This window comes from Camponotus vicinus, unplaced genomic scaffold, assembly GCF_025532165.1.
Source record: "Camponotus vicinus isolate PSW18456_S1 unplaced genomic scaffold, iyCamVici1.0 SCAF_13, whole genome shotgun sequence".
In the NCBI taxonomy this organism is placed as follows: domain Eukaryota; kingdom Metazoa; phylum Arthropoda; class Insecta; order Hymenoptera; family Formicidae; genus Camponotus; species Camponotus vicinus.
The window spans coordinates 3,622,467-3,648,009 of NW_028141949.1; the positions used below are offsets into that span (position 1 = coordinate 3,622,467).

General features: G+C 35.5%; 3 protein-coding genes and 1 long non-coding RNA gene across 11 annotated transcripts in view; 2 read left to right on the forward strand and 2 right to left on the reverse strand.

Annotated features, from left to right (window-relative positions):
* Nucleotides 1-5,842, forward strand: part of LOC145963710 (uncharacterized) — a 27,635-nt gene extending 21,793 nt beyond the window's left edge. For both annotated transcript variants that reach the window (XR_014436235.1, XR_014436236.1), the window contains exons 3-4: nt 3,932-4,268; nt 4,893-5,842. This is a non-coding gene — a long non-coding RNA (uncharacterized LOC145963710). The remainder of the gene's footprint in view (nt 1-3,931; nt 4,269-4,892) is intronic.
* LOC145963704 (phospholipid-transporting ATPase VD) overlaps nt 1-11,825 on the reverse strand; it is a 21,400-nt gene extending 9,575 nt beyond the window's left edge. The window contains exons 1-4 of the mRNA XM_083085843.1: nt 11,338-11,825; nt 4,930-5,586; nt 4,388-4,567; nt 4,046-4,306 (exon numbers count right to left, since the gene is read on the reverse strand). Coding sequence (XP_082941969.1) covers nt 4,046-4,306; nt 4,388-4,567; nt 4,930-5,576 — 1,088 coding nt within the window. The 5' untranslated portion in view covers nt 5,577-5,586; nt 11,338-11,825. The remainder of the gene's footprint in view (nt 1-4,045; nt 4,307-4,387; nt 4,568-4,929; nt 5,587-11,337) is intronic.
* Nucleotides 11,826-12,918: 1,093 nt separating this feature from the next.
* Gdi (GDP dissociation inhibitor) lies at nt 12,919-20,851 on the forward strand. Its single transcript, XM_083085856.1, has 5 exons — nt 12,919-13,394; nt 17,420-17,833; nt 17,999-18,212; nt 18,287-18,469; nt 18,744-20,851. The coding sequence occupies exons 1-5, from the start codon at nt 13,234-13,236 to the stop codon at nt 19,098-19,100; spliced, it is 1,329 nt and encodes a 442-aa protein (XP_082941982.1). The 5' UTR covers nt 12,919-13,233; the 3' UTR covers nt 19,101-20,851.
* On the reverse strand, nt 20,163-25,102 carry Aasdh (Aminoadipate-semialdehyde dehydrogenase). 7 transcript variants are annotated; one of them, XM_083085851.1, is made up of 11 exons: nt 24,903-25,102; nt 24,530-24,788; nt 23,916-24,371; nt 23,670-23,824; nt 23,448-23,531; nt 23,242-23,336; nt 22,256-23,142; nt 22,030-22,178; nt 21,795-21,958; nt 21,434-21,697; nt 20,164-21,351 (listed from the first exon to the last, which is right to left on the reverse strand). In XM_083085851.1, exons 1-11 carry the CDS (start codon nt 24,913-24,915, stop codon nt 20,959-20,961), a joined length of 2,919 nt encoding a protein of 972 aa, XP_082941977.1. In that variant the 5' UTR covers nt 24,916-25,102; the 3' UTR covers nt 20,164-20,958. The 7 variants fall into 7 exon arrangements, with proteins under 7 accessions (XP_082941975.1, XP_082941977.1, XP_082941974.1 ...); XM_083085848.1 differs by having other exon boundaries at nt 23,607-23,824; XM_083085850.1 differs by having other exon boundaries at nt 22,256-22,843; nt 22,979-23,142; nt 23,448-23,824.
* Nucleotides 25,103-25,543: the final 441 nt, after the last annotated feature.

Here is a 25,543-nt window from a genome sequence, read left to right on the forward strand (position 1 = left end):
TACTAAGCACGTTGTATGAAGTTATTTAGTCTTATCATAATTCGCGTAACTTTTGTAACTTCTAAGTGGAACTTCTCAATGTTTCGATCTCTTGATATTATCCCTTTTTGATATTCTAAGTGACCTTGGTTGCGCCTCTATAATATCGTCAAGAAACAACGGAATATTTATAAAGTGTTTATCGTACATTTTCATTCCTTAGTTGGTATATTTATTGATTTATTGGTATCTAATATTCTCATTTAAAGACAAGTTAAAAATATCTGTAAATTAAAATATTACTAAAGCATGCTTACAAAAATAAATTTGAAAAGAAAAATTGTTTAACGATAATTCTAAAAAGGAGGAAAACTTAGGAAGTGGACAAATATAATAAAGATTAAAGTGCTATCTGAAATAGTGTCTCGATATTTTTACGCGAGGAAGATTCATTCGAATTTGATGTATATCATCAAAAACTTATACATCTTATGATAAGTGCAATAGAGAAGATTACTTGGCTAAGACACGTTATTCGAGCAATTATAATTACTCCTTTTATGCAGAATAATTTAGAAAGAGAAAACCTACGGAATATACATATAACGAAACGGCCTTTGCATATGGATTTGTTAGTCGCTCACCGATATTTCCAGGGCTTCCAACGTATTTCGTAGAAGTAAACAAAGATAGAATATGCACAAGCGGATGTACACATACACTGTAAACGTTTACACTCGTTTACATCGCGCTGTTCTCTCACATGACATAAGACGATGACGTCATCACTCGACTTAACGGCACTCCAAAAATTCCGCAAGAGAGAAAGAAGTAGACCGGGGAGAAAACTTCTCAGTTTTCACTGATGTAAATTTATCCGGATAATTTGCCGAGCCCCGTCCCGAAAATTCCCGCGTTATGTTGTAATATGAGAATATTACACAAGAGAGGACACTGCGATTGGCGAACGATATTTGAAAGTTGTTTGCGTTGCGAAAGATGATATATTTGTTTCGCGCCGATGATTTCGGAGAAAGAAGCTTCTAAAGTGGAATTTTGAGTAGGCTTCAAATTTTAGCTTTTTACGCGATAGAATTTGCGCTCGGAGACCCGTCTTGACAAAGAAATTGATTCGACGAAGGCCAATAGCTGCCTCGCGCAATCGGTGTCAAATAGACAAGGCAAGTGTAATGATTAGCAAACTCGTGCGACGCCTCCAATATTTATTCCGATCGAAGTTTTTTTTCTATTTAGCTTGCAATTCTAGCCGCGTCCTAGATCCGTTCGAATGAGTCATCGTTAATTAGATTGCACGTTTATAAACTGAAATAGATTTTTTATTATCAATTTTTATCGAGCCATTATATAAATAATTTCTAATACCGAGACGGATTGAAATAAATTTATTCTCATTTCGTTAAAATGATTCGATTTATTTTTCGACTTGACGGCTGTGAAAATGTTGACATTTCAGGCGTGGACGAGACGCGTAATAGCGATGAAAAATATGTCACGATAATTTAACAAGCGGAATCGACAGATTGTGAGGCACGCGTCGTAAGACGAGATAAAAAGGGGGTAATGGTAACAAATGCGAATGTCAAGGTCTTCAGCGCACGAGACGGATTGCAATCGACCTGTGGCCGCGAGTACAAGAGGAAGGTAGAAAGCGAGAGAAAGAGAGAGAGGAAGAGCTGAATCGTTCACACACCATTATGCGGATATATTGCGTTTAGAAAACGATAGGCGCGAGCGATTAGCGACTCGGAGAGTCTTGTCGACAACGTAATTTTGAATCGATCGTCCTTTCCCGACTGATCGTGAAAACACGCGAGTGCACCGGTAGTACGTCACACATACTGTCCGCAACATGTCAAAGATCCTGTCGATCGTTCCACAACATATCACGATTACTTGCCATATCTAATACGATATTTCAATGTATAATTCTCTTATATTGTTAATAATTCATCATTATTATTAATTTACAGCTTAATGATAGCGTTGAATATGTATGTGAAATATTATCTCATGTTTTAATAATTAGAAATGTATAGATTTTATCATTATGACGATAATATAATATTCTTTATTAATTTTAATTTTAACAATAACAAGCTGAAATCAAGATTATCGTGAAAGAACGATCTTGATGGAATCTCTCGCGAGCGTAATCGGTACAGATATTAAATTAAAATTGAAAGAGAATCGACGTCTCCAGGGGACACGAAGGGACACGACGAAGGACAAGGTCACTCGCGTAATCTTTCCCGAAGCGATACGCTGCAGGATTGCCAGGTCATCGATCAACTTTCCAATTACATTGCATTATGAACGAAGAGTCGTGACGACCAAAATTGCTGACGTTTGCACGATCGAAAGAACTAGCGAACGATCAGACAGATCGACTGTAAATTCGATTACATATATACGAGACATCAAGGGATCAATCAACTGTCAATTTACGTGAATTTATGAATAGGATACTTCAAAAATATCACAAAATATAGAGAGAAAAGTTACTTTCTTCCATTGTTTCAAGAATCCAATTCATTACTGACATTATTTAATGCCAATGCACATAATTGATAAATTTTTAAAAATTACATGTTCTTTTCTGCTATTTCACGAGCATCTTTTTAAATAGTTGAAATGCAGGTTAAAACAACACAGCTCGAAACATAATTATTTATTAGTTTATGGAACTGTTTTTAAAACTGTTTGGAAAACAATTTTAAATTAAATAGACTTTTTCGAATTTTACGTTATTAGACCCGCTTGTTATCTCGAAGATAGTTGTAAGTCGCGAGAGAACTTTTTTCGGAGTTCATTCAACCCTCGTTCAATCCACCTTCTCCTTGTTGCGCTGCAATCAAAACCACGTGGCGTGTGTACATACGCGTTTATCAGCGCACGCGTCGAATTGTATCTACGGTTCGATCGCGCGCATGGATGAGTATACATGCAACCTCTTCGAGCGAGTTTGCTGACCATTTCGGATGCACGAACGACGAAAATAAATGTATTGATGCCGTCCATTAAGCGGCTGTTAGATTGTTGACGACGTTACGAGCGCATCAATTAAGGCTGACGTTACGAGCGTAAACAATGCTGGTGATCGCGACGCATCAACGACAATCTAGAACGTCATGTCGCAGGGTATTCTTGCGGGAAAAGAACGGTATACGCGCCGGACACTTTCCTCTCCGTGTTTGTGCACGCAGACCGTTCGTTCGCGTTCGTATGTGACCCACATATCTGGAATTGTCGGTCTTATTGGAATCGATCTATCGGATTCCGTTGCCGCAAGGATTCTAACTGAAGGGACGGCTTGCGCGCTACTAAAACTAGCAAGTAAACGAGCAAGGTCGATACTGGTTGAAAAGTTAAATATGTCTCTTCAATTTTTCATACATGAGAGAAAGGGAGAGAGAAAAATCTATCGTGCATTTATTTTGTTATTAGAAAGAAAATTAAAACTGTCAAAACTTAATCAATTTTTCATGCTTTTTTGTCACATAGAGAATTATTAAAAAGCTTCAGAGATGCTTTGAATGTGGCATAGATTTAAGGCACAATTAGAGGCCCTTTAAAGAATTCTCTTAATACTATTGTGTTTATGGTAGCCTATTTATACACTAGGATTAAGATTGTGCATTAAAAACATTATTCAAAATTTGAAATATTTATTTCAAGTTATATGTCACACTAGAAAAAAGGATTCCCTATATTTATAGTGTTATAGTAATTACATTTCACTATTAATGTTTTCATCAAACTTTCCCACAACAACGGAAGCATTATTCTTAAGCGTTTTATCACATTCGATCGCTAACGTTTCTTTTACTCGGCTTCCACGTACAATTTGCAGAAAAAGACGCGCAACATTGCATTAACTCTTTTTACGATAGTCATAAAACTTGCATTATCTCTAGGCTGTGTTTTTGCGCAGGTCAAGAAGGAGAAGAGAGGACAGAGAAAAAAGAAACTGATTGTACTCGAACGATCTCCATGCTTTACGCTACATCGTGACGGATGCAACGTCGCACTTTGTTCGTCGACTCACCTAACGTAGACGCGGCAGGTGGAATTATTCACACGCCGGTCACTGGCGAGACGCCGGCGATCTTCGAAGAAGTCCTTAAGCGCTGTAACCCCCAGAACGAACAAGACGGGGATCATAGCGACTTCCTTGCCAAAAGCATTTATGGCCGGCACCCAATTGAGTAGAACGATAAAGATGAAATATAGATTAGCCACACGATGAAACTGCTCCAGCAGGTTACGAGGTAGGAAGCTCAGCGCCGTATACTTTGTTGTGCGTACCCTGAAACGTGTATTACATCGTGAGACATGCGAGATGATTGTTCCGTTTGAGTTATTTCGTATACATCATTCTTGTCCTTACCTGTTATCCGTCCTATACCCATTGGGATGCTGACTCTTCGGTGTTTTCGGGGAGACTAAATGATTCGGCACTATTGTCCTTAGACGAGGCTCTTCCGGCAATGAACCGAAACAATAGGCCCATAGTCTTCTCCACCAGGGGGGCGCGACGCTACGTCTTATCGTATAGATAGACTCCGATCTGCGAACAATCGCGCCATAGTTTGCATTTTTAATATTCTGTTATACATGAAATATCACATCTTTAGAGGAAAAAATTCTGAATTGAATTTATACGAAAAACTCATGTTCTCATTGAAACAATAATTTGAATAAATAATAATTGAATAAATCAGTATTTCATGACAAGCGATCTCGGAGTATGTTAATATTATTGATATAAAGATATAAATTATTAATAATTTTAATAAATAATCATTTAGCTAGAATATTAGCGTCTCTTAGACATTATCTGCTACTTATGTACTGTTATTCGATTCTATTCACGATCAACTTTATCGTTCAAGGAACATGATAAATTGCATCTCATATGTCATTTCGTACCTGGACGCCTGGCGGGAATGACCGCGAAAGGAAGGCATCCTGCCGGCAGTAGGCGGTCTGCCCTCCTCCCTGTGGCCCGGCGGCAAGATGAAATCCGTTCTGGAGCCGACGCGGTGATGTCCCGTTACGGCCGACTGGCCTTGCGTCACGTCCGCCACCTGACCCTGGCTGAAGGCTCTCTGGTGACCCGGCTTCTTCAGCGCCGATGGTCGACCCGCGGACGTGGCGCTTCCCACCGTCGTCAGCGGACCCAGAAAAGACCCGTAGGTCTGCCGTCCGGTCGTGCAATCCGCCAGGACACCACCATGGCTCGCCGATCTCGCGTGCGTTTTCGGCAGAGGTCTTCTTCTGCTCGGCGAGGTGACTTCCTCTACGGCGTCCTCGTCCTCGTCGCCGTTGCTCATCTTCGTCGGCGTGGATGTTATCGTCGTCGTGGTGCTGGTTGTCATCGTCGTGCTCATCGTCGTGCTCATGGTTGGACCGCCACCGTGAGGGAAAGACGACAGTGGTGGCTGAAGGGGCGCCGTCGATGCCGACGATGACGACGATGTTGCGCGGCTGGGGCGGCCTGTACCCGGGAACACATAAAGGGATCCCTGTTTCTCGATCTCCTCGCTGGCTGCTTCCTGCGCGTCGTCCTCGGACATGCTGGCACATCTGCGTATATACATACACGGTGGAGAAAAAATATTCTAAACGTAATACGTGAAACAGTAAGTGCAAACTCTACTGCAAAATAAACTCCACGGATAAAGATCGGTTGATTCTTAGCGATGATATGTGCATACTAAACTTCCATTACGTTTTTATTATATTAATTACTTTAATATAGATTTAATGAAGAAATTTAATTGCTTGTTTTTTATTATTCAATTATATTAATTAAAATATATATATAAAATTCTTTACTTCACATGTGCTTTACATATTCATTTTACAATTTATAAAAAAATATGTACATGTGTGTGTTTTTGTAATCCATACTATATACGATATAAAATTATTACATCTTTAAAGATGTACTTTTTGTGAATTATTAACATCAAGATATTTTCAAACTGAGACTTTAGCTTTTAAGTATTTTGAAATATTTTGAAATATTTAATTTCAATGTCTTTCTGTCACATACATGTGATTTCTGGATTCTAGTTTGACCGAATTTTGATAAATAATCTTATCTTTGATATCAAAGTTTCTAAGTCTATTTGATGTCGTTAAAGAATAATAGTTCTTCAATTGGTGTAATCAACTGTATGGTTCAACCCACGATGTAATATTCTGCCGTACACATTAGCCGCAACTATAGCTGAAATTTCTGGAATCGACAAGACACTGGGTATTCAATCTTCTTCGATCGCACTGGGTGCGAATTATCGCGCTCTCGTTCCGATAATATGTTTCCAATTCGTTCCAAATATAACTGTTTGAAATTCAAAATTCGACCGTTCGTATATTATTCTTTTCGACAGACGTTTACTTATCCTCGCGACTGACGAATCATTCGCACATATCCGGAATAACAATATACTGCATTGTCACGTATTTCTTTTACAGAAGACGTAAATATAATCGCGAATTTGACGCAATCGTCCAATTTCCTTAAATTACGCGGCATGAAATTAAGTAAGTCGATGCAAATTTAAAAATTGACATTTGACAAAAAAATTAAAGATAGTATATCAAGCTGTTAACTTACTTTTTATATATTAGTATTTGCTTTCTATTAGAATATTATTTCTATATTTTTTTATATATAATATAAATTTACTTTTAAATTTTCCATCTGTGCAAATATTTACGCGTTAGTCGCTTTTTTTTTAATAAATGTGCAAAACTGGCACATTGCAGTATCTGTTGCGAAATATAATATATTATTCTTTGCAGAACTCATATATCATAATCAAATGTCATGTATCATATGTCATGCATTCGTCACACAAACCTGTGTTAATAATTATTTAACCAAATCGATTTTATCGGACAGTTGTTATGATTCTTCTACAATCTATCCTTTATAAATTACGTTTATTCTTCATTGATTCTCCGCCTGATTTATTAGTAATGCGATATGATAAAATAATATTTGATTTCGTCAATTGACAATTATGTGAAAAACACTCTTATCTGATAGTTTCACATAATCAAAAATAAGTATGAGTATATTTTACTCTTACATAATGTGGAAATTTGAACCTAGACTTGTGGAGACTTACCATTCTAGAGATTACGTATTTTACACTCTTATCGGATAAAGAAAGATACGAGATTTCTCGATATAGTTACAAATTATAGAGAATACAATACATTTAGATATGTTTGCTAATCGCAATTTCAACACCGGATATTCTGTGTAGATAACTAAAATAGATTATTTCTGCGAAAAGTGTGTAATAGCCATGGTTATTCAACGCATTGAAAAAGAATCCTTTACTCAAAGTGCTAATATTTTATAACATTCAGAAATATAGGGTCAGGAAATGTACATGCAATCGAGAAAAGTGATTCCTCCTGCAAAGATAATATAAGAAAAAGTAGAATAAAATGATTTCATATTAGGCTTTTTTTCGAGAAAATTGACTTTGAGACATTAATAATATATTTATATTTTTGTAAGGTTGAATTACCTCTAATGACATTATGATATAATGATATTATTCGAATTTGCTTCTCGACACAATATTATTATTAATACATAAATAATAAATAATAAAACCATTTAATAAAATTCCATTTAATAAAATAATTTAAAATAATGCAAGTCACTCTGTGTATAAAGATGTTACATGTAAAAACTGTCAAGATAAACTTTATTTCTTAATAGAAAGAATGTTGTATCTTTATGCATATTTTAACAGACACCGTTGAAATAAATTCAATAATGCAAGGTCATTGGAGTCTAATTATTATTCAGATTAAAGAAACATAAATTAATTTAAAAAATAAATTAATTTTATAAATTTTTAAAGTAAATTTTCTCGAAAGAAAAATCTTCCAAATAAATTTTATTTTACATTTTCGACTTATTTTTGTACAAGGAATCAGTTTTTTTCAAGTATTATGTCTTCCGACTCTAATATTATTTTCAGAATATTATCTTGAAATTAAAATATGACATCAATGATTAATTTTAAATGTTTTCACCCAAAAGTGATAAAAATTCAATATCCTCTTAAATATAGATCTAAAAGAAAGTAAGTCAGCTACGTCCTATATAGATATAAAAAAAATGTACATTACCAAGAGACCGAAACACCGCTTATCGTTAATTTACGCGACTGATACAAAAAACATGCCCTTCATCCAATATATCTGCCGATAATACTGATAAGCGATCGATACTGCGATTTCCGACAGAGAGAATGGAATTCATTTTTCTTTCTGATTTCTTGTTGACGTTAATAACCTCGAATAACTCCATATCGCGGATAATTGCACAACGATACAAAAATAATATTGGATTAATGCGATCGATGAGTTTTTAACGTACATATCGAGCTGGCTTCAATTCACGTAGAAATTGTTTATTTTGTTCTTGAACAGTTTGCGTCTAGTCACTGCGTGCGTGTATGTATGTGTGATCTTTATAGCGATCAGATCTTATCTTCTAAACTCAAACGAGAAACCGTTAATTTCTCCTTTTACAACAATAATTTGTTCATAAAGGTAATCATTTTAGACGATTAAGCAAAAAAGTTGAAACTTTCTAAATTAAAAATAAATTACGCAGGATTGTGCGACCTTGCAGAACTAGAGATTATAATTTCAAGAAAATAACTTTTATTACTTGATTTTTCTTTTCTTAACGACATCCATTTTTGTTATTTTTACGAAGATTTAATTCGCTCGAGCGATACCTGATTCGATCTCAAAGTCGCACGAGACGCGAATACGTGTCACGGTTTACTGACGTTGTGTGCGTGGGCGTACACACGTGCGCACACGCGTCAATGAGCACGCCCGATCGCGTGTGCGTGCGGCTGCGATGGACGAGATTCCGGTGTACGACGATCGATGTACGGGCGCCCTTCTCTTCGCGAATCGCTATCGGTCGAATGTAAACGAACGGAGTGTGTATATCAAGGGTAGAAAAAATCGAGCGGTTAAATTGGGTCACCTGTTTACTCACGAGCGCTTTCTTTAACGCGCTTCATCATCGCTATCATTACGACGATTGCAGATGCGCCTGAAGAAAATTATGATATCGCTTCGTCGATTATCGAGACTCGCCCTTTTGAATTTTTTATCCGAGATTACTTGCCGCTAAAATCACCATATCATCGTGAATACGTCGCTCAAAGCTTTTCAAAGCGTCTAAATCTTTTCGAGAGGCTGACTCAGCACTTTTTTATATCCGCCCGAGATGAAAGATGCCGTAATCGACAGAATTTTTTAGACGATCTAGATTTTTCTGATAACATAAATTTTTCCTCGAAGAAACAAAGCCTTCCCCTTTGAAAAAAAATTCAAAGAATTTAGCTAAAGTTTTAAATAATCTGTAAATTGCGATCTCAAAGACGGCTCATTGATTTGTTTATTTTTTTCGATTTTGTTATCGCAATATATTTGATTGATGAAATTTATTCCTCGCCTTTCTTCGGTTAACGTATTAAGAATGATGTGTGTGTTTTTCGATCAGCACTGAAATAAACGGATGTGTATGATATAATCCCTTTCTTATGGAAAACGTAACGGAAATTATATAAGATTTCTGAAACACCTCTCGTGACGCGTGAAAGTAATGTATTTCATTAAAATCGCGTTATTTTTTAATGTAAAATGTCGCAGCTGCTGCGGAAATTGCTCGACGAATTATATAGTATCACCTGAAATAGTTCTAAAACTAATAATTTTACTACTAATAATAAACTAAATATAATAAATAACTAATATAATAAATAACTAAAACTAATAATTTTCACAAGAAAAAGGGGAAAATATATAATTTCAATTAATAATCTATAAAGTTTAAAGTTCTATAAAAAAATAAAATATAATAAAATATAAAGAACTTTGAAAAAGTAGCTATGCAGTTATAATTCTTACATTCTTCTATCGTATTAATTTCGTCCAAATAAATGTTTATTTAAAGTTAGACACATTTTTATTATATTAAGGCATGCATCAATGTTCAATATGACTCAGATATTGCAATCTTTTCGACACACGTTTCAATCAGCCTACTGATAGCGAGCGGCTGCGATAAACGTACAAGTACCAGATGATGTCGAATTTGCGTGCACGCAATGTGAGTAAATTATGAATAAGACATGACACATCTCTCTATCTTTCTCTTTCTCTATTTCTCTCTTGTTCTCTTGAAATCTACCGAAATCCCAATGGAATACAGCATCGACCGAAATTAAACGTAATGTTACTCGTGTGCACTATTTCGCCCCGGCAGAACGAAATAAATCGACGAAACGTCGCCTCTTGGGAAAATAATAAGGTTGATATTTCTACCCGAAACGCAAATATCGCAAAAAGGAATGCAAAGTTAAACCTCTGACATTCTGCAATAGCAGGAGAAATGAAGAGCGCAGTTTCACTTATCATAGCGTTATAATCGCATATCGTGCGTATCGTTGACTTTTTTATTAAATTATATATTTTATTACGGCAGCATAAAATATACCATTTTATATTTTATTTTATTTTATTATTGAATACATATGTGTGTGTTATATCATGCATTTCGAATTATATGGCACGTCTTAAAATTAAGATATTTTTTAGAGGAATATATCTCGTGAGTATGAAATAGAATTATTTCGACCACCGGTAGTCAATTTAGGCGAAACGGTGACTTTTCGCTGACAGTCGGAGGGCAATTTTATGCGGTTGCATTCAGTTGCGAATTAACCGTTACTTTGCGACGGTGCAAGCTGTGTTTTTCCCCCTGACTCGTTATCTTTTTAATCGATTTAACGCGAATGCTTTTAAATTGAATTGGATTTAAAGGGCATTAGTCCGATTATCGCTCAAATCCTCGTGCTCTTCCCGTTCCGAAATTAAATATCACTTGACGTGACCTCGGTTAATCGAATCTTTCTCCGACACGCAATTCTCATAAAAACTTTTTCATTTTTTTACCTGATCTATAAATCCCATTCGATCAAATTTGATTTTTTTTCTCGTTGACAAAAGTTTAATCGCGACTCTTCCAAATTTATATCAGGATCATCCCGCCTCTTCGACTTCTTCCATTTCCCGTTTTGAGGAAATTACGCGTCGCTCGTGAATAAAAAATCGACGATTTTATTACGCAGCCAACTTTCCCGAAGAAAGACGTCGCTCCGAGGAAGGAAAAAGTTGGCGCGTTTGCGCCCGCGATCACAATGCGGAAGAGAGGCGAGAGAGAAGAGAAAGAGAGAGAGAGAGGAGGGGAACAAAATAGAAGAACAAACCCACATTTTTCCTGGCTCCCAACGTGGTCCACGTGGCCTCGTTTGAAACGGATGGCGTCTCCTCCGAAACTCGTCGCGTCGAGCTTACATCTCCGTCGCGCGTCGAAAAAGTCGGCGATCCCTGTCGGCGAGGAAACCGATAACGAGGACGAGTCACGAACGGGAGGTAACTCGCGGCGCGAGGATCATCAATCCGGGATCTCTTCTCCGTGGAAGGAAAACGCGCGAGCACATCGAGTACGTTACGCGATCGCGTCTTCGGGTCGCGACTGCGCCGCGTTGTTTCCCTCTATGTTTGGCCCGCTTTCAAAATTCGCGCATCACCGGGTATGTCTCGCTACGAGCGCGAGGGTTTCGCAAGCGCGTTATCTTAATCGCGGGCGATTCGATCGCGGCTGGTGATAAGAACACGTCGCCAGACGGTCGCTCCGCTTCACCCGATAGGCCGACAACGCGACACAGCTTATCGCCGTACACGTACTGACACACGCCGCGCAACGTTGCGAGTTGGTGAGACGAATCCCCCGCGCATGCGTAGCAACGCAAACGCTAGCAGACGCTGTTATACCTAACACTAAGTCATATATATATTTCGTACGTCATTAGGGTTCTCCGGAAAAAAAGTAAAAAATATTAAATTTGTATATTAATATATATTTGTGTAATATCTAATATGTAACATTTAATATATATTACATATTGTTAGGATAAATTATAACAAAAAGTATTTTTAATATTTATACGGCCTCGTCAAAAGATCGTAGATCTTAATTAATCTTAGCACGAATCTGTTAAAGCCGATCAGGTGTTTAATGACGTAATACGCGCATGTGCAAGTCTCGTCGGAAATTTTTTTCCCCTGCGGTGATTCGAAATTGGCGCTCTCTGGTGGTGAATAAGTGCGAGCAATAAAGAAAAAGTCCCTATGATGCGACGAAGCGCGAAATGTTACTAGGAAAGGCGCGTTTACAAGAAATGATAGTTGATTTGGATTGGTTGGAGCTGACGAACGGTATGTCATTCATTACGTTGAAATATGTTTTTTGATCGATTGTCATCCATTAAATTATATGATTCCATGTATAACATTATTAATTTAGTTTGGAAATTAATAATTAATATAAATTTTGGACAATTTTGTTGAACTTTACTTTTTTGTAACAATTGTTAGCTAGTTGATTAATCATTTTGTTAATTAATTATAAAATTGCATATATGTTTTTATCATATCAATCAATAAGTAATGGGATAAACATTATAAATCTTTCGGGGACACGGGATAAAAACTATGAAATTTTTCTTTTCATGCATATTAAATGGAGCAAGACACACTGACTGTCAAATATTTAGCTTTCTTTTCAGCTGAATTTTTTGCTTTGTCCTTTCTTTCTCTCGAACTTCTAAATATATACCTGTCTCATTTTATTTCGTTTCATTTCAGCTAAAAAGAGCAATTTTTTACGTCACGTATAGTGCGCTGCATCCAACTTTAATGCCAGTTCGCAACGCGTCGGCGGGACGCGGCCTAGGGGAAAAGTGACGTCAGCGCCATCGCTGCCACCGCCTGACCGCCACTGTCACCACCGTCGTCGCCACCGTCGCCGCTGCCACCGTCGTCGTCGCCGTCGTCGACACCGAGTAGCGAAAGAGAAAGAGCTGGTCTTCCTTCCTTCCATCGCGCCGTATTGTATCGTGTCCGGCTTGTGTCGCGTCGTTCGATATCGCGTACGAATCGCGCACCGCGAATCTTCTCCAATTCCTCGCTCGCAGGAGGATCGCGACGCGCGATAGACAGACGAGAAGAGGAAGAAACGCGTACGTGTAAGACACTCGCACTCGCTCTCCTACCTTCGATCTCTCTCTTCTTCGAATCCGGCTCCTCTAAACCCGGACCGCGAACATGAATGAGGAATACGACGCGATCGTGCTCGGCACCGGCCTCAAGGAGTGCATCCTCTCGGGCATGCTCTCCGTCAGCGGTAAACGAGTGCTGCACATCGACCGCAACAAGTATTACGGTGGCGAATCGGCCTCCATCACGCCCCTCGAGGACCTGTTCGGGTAAGTGCTCGATGGTTTGCCCTCCGTTTCCCTCCTCTTTCCCATCCCCGTGTCACCTTCCCGCCTCTCCGACGAGAACAGGCAATGCGAGGGATCTGGAAACACTCGAGGGACACCTATAGGGCGTCGCAAACGTTCACGAGCGTTTTCTTTAAGCATTTATGTCATATCAGTTCCTCCTCCTCCTCCTCCTCTCGCGATACAGGCGGGAAATCGTCGACAGCTGGACGTGATTACGGATATTGATAACACGATACGGAATTTCCTGCCTTTTTACTCCGATTGAAATCTCTCGCCGGCCGATTATCTCCGCGAGCAGAGAGAAAAATGACAGCAAGAGGTGAGGAAGAGAGAGAGAGAGAGAGAGAGAGAAAGAGAGAGAAGCGGAAGATACGTTCCGCGGGGAACGCACCGAATCGTCGGAACTACGTCGTTTACGGCGGGGGTAAAGGGGTAAGGAGGGGGGAGGGTATCGATTCTCGAGCCCGCATTCCCGCGGCGCGCGCGAATCAACACCGCAAAACGCTCTTCTCGTTTCGCGATTGATCGATGTCGAAATGCTCGATGTACAGGTAACGTTTCTCTCTCTCCCTCTCCCTCTCCTCCTGAATTTTATTTTCTGTGTAAATCGTGCGTCAGAATTATGATTAGAATACAGTATAATTATTCAGTTTTAAAAACGCATGATTTTTAGCATCGTTTTGATACTAATCGTTATCATGTTATAATGTTATTTGTTTAATAATAATGTTATATGAATAATATTATAAAGAATATTTCGAGCATTCTGATGTCGCTTAAAAGGTTTTTGTTTGTCTCGCATTTTCTCTGTATTTATTTTATAAAATGAAGAGAGAGAAAACTGTGACTTACGTTATAAATATTAAATACAAAAAAGGAAATAAATAAAAACCAAAACATGATAATTAGGCTATCAAACGAATATATAGTATATTATATGAAAGTTTTTATATCTTAAAAGTATCCATCCTCAAACACAGAAATATTGTAAAAGAATCGATACATAATCGCGTTATAATAACTGTCACAGATAAAAACGAATCAAAATACATTATGATAAAATATTAAATTTAGGAAACAAAAAGGAAATGGAAGAGACGAAAGCTCGAATTAACAGATTTACTTATATGATGTTACAATACATTCTGAAGCACAAAAACGGACACTGTATTTCATTCTAAGTATAGCGAGTATCACTGCGAGCACCCGACACTAATTGTGAATTCCGGTCGTTGCTACCGGTCGAAAGTACATAGCGGAAAGTTCGGTATCGTCAGCTTCGCAACGGTTACACTTGAGTATAAAGAGAGAGTGCGAGAGCGGGGACGGGAAGAAGAGACGGTGTCCGCCCTGCGCGCAAGAGAGAGAGAGAGAGAGAGAGAGAGAGAGAGAGAGAGAGAGAGAGAGAGCTTACTGGATCGAATGTGGCGAATCGTCATCATCGTGATGGAATTTTGCCCTACGCTAAATCTTGGATTCATCGCAATATATTTCATCTACGAAGATTCTATGAAGATATTAAATTTTATTTCAATATATTTTTATATTTTTAATTTTTATACATCGCAGTCCCGTTTCATCTTAGCTCTGTTCTTAGCTATATATTTTTTTTTTATCACCAAAAGCGCGAGCATATTTTTACTTATTTTTCCAATATTATTTCGAATACAAAAGATAGCGTGAATACAAAGAGGAAAACTATATAAGGCTCTTTGCGACCTATATATTTCTTACAGTTGTTATATTTAGTTTTATTCGCACATTTAATATTTATTTTTGTTTCCTTTTTAAATTTCCATTTTCTTATCTTTCTTTTTCTACACATTTTATTTCTTTTCTTTTTCGAGATTTCTAATTCTTTTTTTTATATTTTATTATTTCTCTTTTCTCTCAAGTAAAATTCTCACACCTTTCGCAAACATAACGACCTCGTTAACCTTATTCGTTGACATTTTATTATGGAAAAATTCCCAACAAATGATAGCATTATAGTAGCATATTGACATGATTTAATATATTTCAATATATACATAGATCTCTACAAACTCTACCCATCGATTTGCTATGTCGTTATTGGTGCAAGAAATATTTTTCCGTAATTATCATTATATATATCTAACTCGATACAAAATATTCAATTTCCTTCGACATCAGTCACCGAGTTTAATTTAGTTTCGTAGCAAAAGCTACGCTCGATATTAATTATTTTAATAGATAATGATTTTACTGCGCGAATGTTTGTGAGAATTTTAAATATAAAATTTAATTTAATTATTAATAAATATTGTTTTCTTCTGTGTCGCGATAAAGATTAAACATATTTTATAGATATAATTACACGAGATGCATACGCCACATTATCATGCGTAAAAAACAGAGAAGAGAGAGATAACGTTCGTTGTATTTTTTCATCGTGGCATTTCTTCATTCGGTCGTCTCGTGATAATCGTATAAAAAAGTACATTATAAAAAGATCAAGTGTCGAGAGTTCACGATTATAATCTTCTCTCTCTCTCCCTCCCCCCTTCTCTTTCTCTCTCTCTTTCTAAAATCTTCTTTCCTCTTTTCTGTTTCTCTCACCGCGACCGTTTCATTGTATAGCAATTGCATTCTGTTAAAAAGGTGCAATGTTACCTGAAAAACACGGATATCCTGTTGCCAGCATTTGATATATCCGTTACATTCTTTTGTACAGCAACGCGCGCGGGCATGAAAGTCCGAGGAGAAGGAGGAAGAAGCTTTATTCCGAATGCAGATGGAAAGCGGAACGACGACCGTTTCGAAGAGATTGCACGTAATTATGTGCTTTGCGGAAAAACGCACGTCGCGACACGCGAATCCCGGTAGCTTTCCGTTTCGCGATTACAAATGCAAATTTGATGAATCTGGACAAGTGGAAAAAGTAATTAGCTTCAATTTAAAATGTAAATAAACACGTATAATACAAATATTTTTTTACATATTTCTTTACGCGCGCGTAGAATAATCTCTTTCTTAACATATATAAGTACATTATATTTCTTGATATATACGAAAATTTGCATAATTTTAAATGTTTTTTGTATAATATAAATATAAAGTTATTTATATAAAACTAAAATAAATCTAGACACAAGTAATATAAAAAAATTGCGTAATTTTGTATAATAAATATAAAATTAACTAAAAAATATGTACATAAAATTAAAACAAATCTAGATATACAGAAGTAAAAAAAGCAATGGATTGCGTAAAGAGAATAATTGATTATACGAGATATCCTCTACATCGTTCACACACACACACACACACACACAAAATTGCGCAATTGCGTTTATGTTATACTCAATGTACTTCTCTACGGATTCGCGCTTTGCGTCATTGGTACAGAGAAAGTAATAACGAACAGCGATCCCCCCTATCTCCAATAAATCATCATCGTGCAGCTAATTCACCCATACCTATCGCGTTATCAATTGCTGTCCTTGATGCTCGCGTCACCTTCGCGATATCGCTCAATCATCATTTAATGACAAGTTGTTCAACTGGTTGAATGCAACGGATGCAGATTTGTGAATAACATTTATGCCGTACCTTATTGCTTCGTACAACAGAGAGCAACCTCATGCAAAAATAATTCTTATTCTGAACGAAGATAAAGTCTACGGAAACGGAAGCGTTCGATATGAACGTTTAATTACGATTGATAAGATTGATAAGAATCGACTAATTAGTGCCGTGATCGAGATCCCTTTATTAATTTTTGTCATCTAATTTTTTTTGTAACAAATTCGCATAAGTTAATTAACAGGTAAACGAGACATTTAAAAGGCTAATTATCGCGTAAAAGGCAATTAAATTTCATTTTTCTCTACCAAACTTTATTGTACATTATGTTATTGAAAATATTATAATATACTCAACAGATAAATTTATAACATAAATAAAAATTAATTATCGTTTGACCGCGTTTTGTATTATTGCGTTTTTGTATTATTACTCATAATGATGTTTATATTGTTTAGAAAATTCAAGGCCCCGTCGCCGGATGAGAGTTATGGTCGTGGCCGGGACTGGAATGTCGATTTGATTCCTAAGTTTCTAATGGCAAATGGTCTTCTCGTCAAGCTACTCATTCACACGGGTGTGACGCGTTATCTGGAATTCAAATCGGTGGAGGGTTCATATGTGTACAAATCGGGCAAGATCTCCAAAGTACCGATTGATCAGCAGGAGGCTCTGTCCAGTGACCTGATGGGTCTATTCGAGAAGCGGCGATTCCGCAGCTTCCTCATGTGGGTGCAGAATATGCAGGAGGATGATCCGAAAACGTGGGACGGCTTCGATCCCTTCAACAACAATATGAGCGCGCTCTACAACAAATTCAGCCTCGACAAAAACACGCAGGACTTTACTGGACACGCGTTAGCGTTGTATAGGTAATAGTTAATCGAGACTCACTTGAGAGAGAATAAGTTGTAAGATTGAAAAAACCCATGAAATAAACGCATTCCTTTCCATTGTCTTTCGAGGATGCTTTATAAGAATACAAATCCAAATCTATAAAATATATATCTATCAAAAAATATTTATTTTCTAATCAGGGATGATGACTATATAAGCCAAACCGCGATACTCACCATCAGGAGGATCAAATTATACAGTGACAGTCTAGCACGATACGGGAAATCGCCGTATCTCTATCCGATGTATGGTCTGGGCGAACTTCCTCAGGGATTCGCACGACTTAGCGCCATTTATGGCGGTACATACATGTTGGACAAGCCGATCGATGAAATCGTCATAAAGGATGGCAAGGTGAGTATTTTCTTACGTTTGCCACATCACCGTGACTAAACTTAATCGCTAAAGTCGGTCATTATCTTTTCCAGGTGGTTGGCGTCCGTTCCGGCGATGAGACAGCTCAATGTAAACAAGTTTTTTGTGATCCTACGTACGTACCCGATCGTGTGAAAAAGGTCGGTCAGGTGATAAGATGTATATGTCTCATGGATCATCCGATTCCGAGCACGTACGATGCGCTATCCACGCAAATCATCATTCCTCAGAAGCAGGTAATTGAACATTATACATTTACACATTTCCTGCTTTAAGTTTTCAAGAATTATAATTATATTCTGATATAATCGTTTTCTTCATTTCAAAGAGTTCTATAATAATCTATTTTAAATTTATAAAACATTGTTATAGAACTCTTTAAAATAAAGGAAAAGATTAATTAAAATACTTTGCAAATCATTTATTCGTATAGATATGATTTTTATTATTGTAATATTTGTAAGAATTTTCTATTTGTCTTATATTCTTCAAACGCTTTTTTTTCCACAGGTCGGTCGTAATTCCGACATTTACGTGTCTCTTGTGTCGCATACTCATCAAGTAGCAGCGAAGGGCTGGTTTATCGCTATGGTCTCGACCACGGTGGAGACAAAGAATCCAGAGGCTGAGATTAAACCCGGTCTGGATTTGCTCGGTCCAATTAAACAGAAGTTTATTAGCATTTCCGACTACATGGTGCCGGTGGACGATGGTCTCAACAGTCAAATATTCATATCTACCAGCTATGATGCGACCACACATTTCGAAACGACCTGTTTAGATGTGCTCGATATATTTAAGCGTGCTACCGGTGAGGAATTCGACTTCAACAAGGTCAAGCACGAGCTCGGCGACGAGGATCAGTAACCGTAATTATGGAGTGCGCGCGTGCATTTTACACCATATTACATCATGGAAAAATCGAAGCGTTCAGTGAATTCGTGTATTTGAGTAAACAAGAAATCATTACTCGATGGTTGCCGATTGCGTCGGCATGCGACAGTGTCTCAAGGCAGATATCACAAAACAGATGTCACGTTTGCGAGCAGACCTGTGCCTAATTATGTAGATTCTCTTTGATAGAGGATGAAAAATGAAGGTAAAGTTGGCTAAATTCTTTCTCTTTCTCTTTGTCTCTATTCTACTTCGTCCTAATCTCATCCCCTGCTATTCCACGAGCTCTTCAAGAAAATCCTGTTCGAAAGCGACACGAATTCTCTATTATATGTACATGGAAGAACACACACTCTCGGACTATATTTCTACGACTTCAATAAAAAATACCGGATTATAAAGTTAGATCTCCTCTTGTAAATTTATATTTTACATGAAATTTGAATCCGATCTGCCAATAAACGTTCGAACAGAAGATAATAAAAAAAAGACAAAGATAATCTCGAGACGTCCGTGTCACTGCGTGTATACAATATATATGTACCATATTTTAATGTATTGAAATATAGATAAAAGATCCATCGGCAGATTACACTGTACAAAAAGGAATTTAGGTACATCACATAAGAAATATAATATGCCGTTAAGTTGATAATTGATTAATGATAACAAACAATATAAGTACCATATCTGTCTAGATTAGAATTCCTATAGATATAGATGAAAATTTCGGAAATTGTGTGAATCTGGGAAAGTTTATGTTGTCTGAATGTTAATTATCTGTAGGTTGTCTAAGTTGCATTTATTAAACAAAGTGATTGAGTAATGATTTAGTTTTATACGAATCGTCGAGAATCGCGGACATAGGTGTTCTATTGATGACTCTATTGCTTGTCGATTGTCTAGTAAAATTAGAAATAATATGCAGTTATAATGCATTATATTTCAATATTTATATATATATATATATATATATATATATATATATATATATAATTATGTTTCATCTTCTATATTTGTTTATTCTATTGAAGAGATATTCATTTAAGAAACAAATCAATTAGGTATCTTCAACGTTCGAAAAACAAAATTAGGGATAGGAAAGTCGCATATTCGTATACACTTGAGACAAAATCGATGGAGAATGGAAAAAAATATCGATATCGAAACGTTGGAATGAAGGAACGTTGGAAGAGGAGGATATCCAAACTCTCCGGAGCGGCCAAGCATTTCACATTATATATAGATATTATTATAGATCTATATAGTATATATTATAAAAAAAGATATGTATACATATATATAAATATGAGAAAGTGGAGTCGTTGAAATATTGTTGTTTCGTGTGAGCTTGAGATCCGGATTATTTCTTTTGCATAATAAAAAAAATATGGGAGTATCTAGTAATATTATTATCATGTCGTTACCTGATAAAAAGAATGCAAATACTCGCATATGTTTACCGAATAAATGAATGGCGAATTAATGGTGAAGGAGAAAGAAGAAAAGGATCGACTGTTTTCCTAAATTCACCCTTTTGCTTGCACTCTCGCATGGGTTACTATAATGATACACGCAATTTCGCACGAAAATCTAATGGAAAGAATGGAGAGGTATACTCATATAACGAACATTTATCTTGACCGCAGCAGATATCTTTCACAATTATCCATCAACTTGTAACACACGAGAGCAGAATAGAATAAATGATATTGTATTAATCATGTACTTTTTGCAATTTGTCGACCAATCTCGCAAAAAATCGGAGAGAATGTGAAGAACTTATAATAGTAGTCGCATTTTTATATAAAATTTTAATGTTATTTTTACATCATGTTGCGCACAATTTCAAAACGTAAAGATTATTATCTCGGCATCCTAAGACAATGAGATTGTTGTGAACAACTGGCGAAGAGAATGTCTCGCCAGGAAGTTGCTTGATTGCCAACAATTTACCTTCCGAAAGATCGAATACTTTAAGGATACCATCTGTACATACTACAAACATACGTCCATTTTCGCACCAAGGAGTCGCAAAAATAGGCGAAGGCAATTGTAACGTATATTTTAATTTTGGTTCATTTCTTTCAGTCTTCCTTGGCATCTTCAAACAATATACATGTTTGTTATGGCTAGCCAAAATAACATACTCGTTGTTTGTAGATTCGACATTCCATATCACGGGATACGAAAACACATTGCCGTGTATCATATATCGCCACATCTGTAATAACAAAAATTTTATTATAACACGTCGAGAATGATGAATGTCGAACGACAGAGAAAAGTGACGGATAGTTGTCTACCTGACAATCGGTTTCGATATCGAAACAACACAATGCTCCAGCCACGGAACAAAATAAAACGTATCCGGTTCGAAGAACAACGGGTGCGACGAAAATTGGATCCTGCAATTTACGTTTCCACGAAATCTGTCCGGAAGATTGCTGCAAGGCCACGCATGAACCATCCAGTGTCCCGAAAAGAACCGAAGTTGATTCTCGATGCAAACAACCGGTAGCACAGATTCCACCTTCGCTCGCTTCAGTTTTCCATATTTGAGTACCATTCTAATATATATTTAATTATATATATATATATATATATATATATAATGTTAATAATAGCTTCAAGATACTAGTACTGACTTAACATTAAACCGTTTACCTCGATTGAAAGACAGTATACGTAGTGGTCATAAGAACCCGCAAATATTTTGTTCCCTTGTGTACACGTTATCGCTGTACATTTCACCATATCTTGCGTTTGAAATTTCCAAATTACTTCGCCAGTTTTTAAATGGATACAGTATATATACCCATCGTAACAACCTATCAATGACTTGTTAATTAATAGTTCTTAAATTGTATTATATTGTATTAATATCAAGCGATATATTTACCTACAATGCCATGAAATTCCGTCAGGACTAAAACAGAAGCTTCTATTCTATTTGGTAATTTTACCTCGTACGGTTTATTGTTAGTTTCTAGCAAATCAACAGTACATATAACACCGAAGTGTGAGCCGACTGTTGCGTACAATTCTGTCCTAAAAATTAATGAACGCGTGAGAAAAAGAGACGAAATATCTTTTCACAATATTTTCTTTTTCAGAATTATCCTTACTTAGAATAACAGTATACTATTGGTGAGGCATCGACACACTTTTGCAAATTATATGTCGCTAATAATTTAATATTTTCTTCTTGTGAGAGAGTAGTACTTTCTTCTTGCATTAATATATTATTGTAAGTTTTTCCTCTACATTTATACCACTGACAGAAATTTTTTTTATTTAATGATGAAGTATTATTCGACGATGATTGTCTTGTTAAGAATTCTTTTGCATTACACTTCTGGGAAGATTTGTCATCAAAAGAAATGTCGACGCGCCGACTGACATTCTTGCTGCAGCCTTGTTCAATTAAAGTATCTCTAATATAATTGATGCATTCGTTGCACGTAACGTCCTTTAGTAACATACCAATTAATTCAGGAAATTCCGCGTTAAAAACTTCAACAATAGCGCTTAAGATTTGAAGTGCTGCTATTGACGTACCACCTGACGTTAAAAAACCGGTGCCTTTAGAGTTTACATGATTGTTCCACAAGTTTGTAAATATTTCGCCTGCATCATCAGCACGCAAATCTTTAATAATTTCTGTTTCAGATTCTTGGCATATTTTTTTTAATGATGCGTGACAAATTTTTCCACTAGTAGTAAAATTAAAATCATTTGTCATAATTATTTTATCAGGTTTATAGATCGCTGGTAATATTTTTAAATGCGATATTATGTCTTCTTTCAACTTAGGAAATTCTTCTTTGGGTTCTGTAATAGATACACACAGATATAATTTGTGACTTTTTGCGTTCCAAAATGTGGCACAAATTCGTATGAAATTTAATTCCGTCGCGACTTTCTCAAGTTCCTGTAAATTCACTTTATTTCCAAATCTCTTTATGATATTATTTCGTCTTCCTTTATAAAATATTCTACCCTGATCATCTGTCTAAAAAGAAAAAAAAACCAATATAAATTTGAGTTTCTTTTTTTATTGAAAATATTTAATTTGAAGAAAATTAAAATATATTTTGTCAAAAAAACTTACTGAGACTATATCGCCAGTATTACGAAAAATTGGTTTAATTAAATTTAAATTTTCGTCCATTTCATTTCCAATGATACAAATTCTATTGATACTTCCTATATTGAAAACAAAGAAAATAATTTATATTAAAATTAAATTACACAAATATATGTTTTATATATGTTATTTCATATATAATTGTAACGTTAAAAAATTGAAAAACTGACCGATGTAAAGAGTGCCTTCACCTCTAGTTATCACTTCATTATCTTCATTTCTAATTTGAAATATAATTTCAGATAATGGTTCACCTAAATAAGATTCATCTGTACTGTTGTCTTTGGTGATTTCATTAATACTGGACCAACACGATATTTCGGTTATACCATAGATATTAAATAATCGTGTCATATTCTGCAGATGACTAGCTTTTAAAATTAATTTCATACTAGGAAACGGTTCTCCACCTAAGAGAAGAACTCTTAACTGAGAATCTTTGTCCAAGATTGTTGTCTTCAAACGTTCAGTGGACCATTTGTGAAAAAAAAGCGATGGAGTAATTTGAAGAAGAGTTACATGGCTATGGAATATTTCTTCTAAGAGTCTGAAAAATATTTTTGGTTGTATATATATATTGTAAACTTTATCTTATTTTTTTTAACATTTTTCAAATCTGTTATATAATAATTATTCACCTGTTAGCTTCACTTTTTAATGATTTTGAGACCATGAACAGAGTTGCAGCACAAAAAAAGCTTAGAAAAATTTCAACAATACTAGGGTCAAAGGTAAAATTTGTTAATTGTGCAATTTTATCAGAGTTTGTTACATTAAGGATTCTCCTCAAATCCATAATATTAGGCAATATACAAGAATGAGGTACTTTAACAATTTTTGGGATCCCAGTTGAGCCTGAAGTTGCAATTGCATATGCAAAGCGATACCATTTTCTGTTAATATTTTTTTCTTGAACATTTCTTAATTTTGTTAAATATATTGATTGCCCATGAATATCAAATTGATATACGATATCTCTATTAGATGTCACATATTTCGTAAAAATATAGTTTACATGTAAAAAGGTAAGCATCTGTTTATATGTCAACGGATCTTCAGGTATATTGAGAAAAGCATGTCCACTATCAAGAATTCTGCCAAGAAATGAAGGGATTTGTAGTAAATATTTATATATTATAAATACAGATAATCATAATCTTATATATTATATATACAATATTATGATATATATAATATATATACAATAGAGTAGTGAATTGAATATTTAGAGGAACAATTATATATATCTTACCCAAGCATTAAAGAAGGAACACAATATTCTAAAATATCCAAGTTAATACCAATAAATTCAGGATGCTGTATACATTTCAAACAATTTGCAACTACTTCTTTCATCGCTTGCAATTCATTGTAACTTATAGTCTTAACTTCCTTTAAATCGTGGTATTCTATAGCAGCTTTATTAAGATGAAGCCAATTACATGTATTATGTAAGGCTTGTGGATCTGGTTTGTTGTCATTTTGCAATTTTAATTTTTTAGTATCGTTAACTAAAAACATGAAAGATAAATCAAAATATATATTTGCATTTGGAAATTCGTGTTGCTTTTTGTAAAACAATTATAACAATTGATTAATATTAATGTTAATCGATGTGTACTCACTTGTATAACTCATTGTACATGTAAAGTACACACATATCCACTGGTATTACATTAAAAGTATATAATATTCTTTTTAAAATTAAGCGTATTATTGAAATTCACATAAAATTAATTTTTTTAAATAAGTATAAAATGAGACGTTAAATATTTATTCGAGTAAGTCTCGTTGCCGCTAATGTTTTGATATAAAGGTTAGGAAATGTGGGTTCTCAACTTATAATTTTGCAAGTACATTCATATTTGCGCATCAAAAATATATGTAAGAATAATAAAAATAATTAATTTTATGCTATAGAACTTCATTATTAATCAGCAAAATAATCTTATGCATTTGTAATTAAATTTTTTAATTACTGAATTTAAAGAAGTTATTTTTTTTTAAGGGAAGGATTTGAAGAATGCAAAATACGAGAAATTTTTAAAATTTTTCACTTAATATATTGTTAAATTGTGTGTATACAATTTTCTTAAATAAACATTTATATTTTATGCTAAAAATATAAAGCAACTTAACACATAAAAGTGTACTTATATCATTCTATACTGATATCGAAAGATTTTGTATTCTTCTAGAATTTAAAAATTAAAGTATATAGATAGGGATATATCTCTGACACAATAATTCATAATTATTCTATATT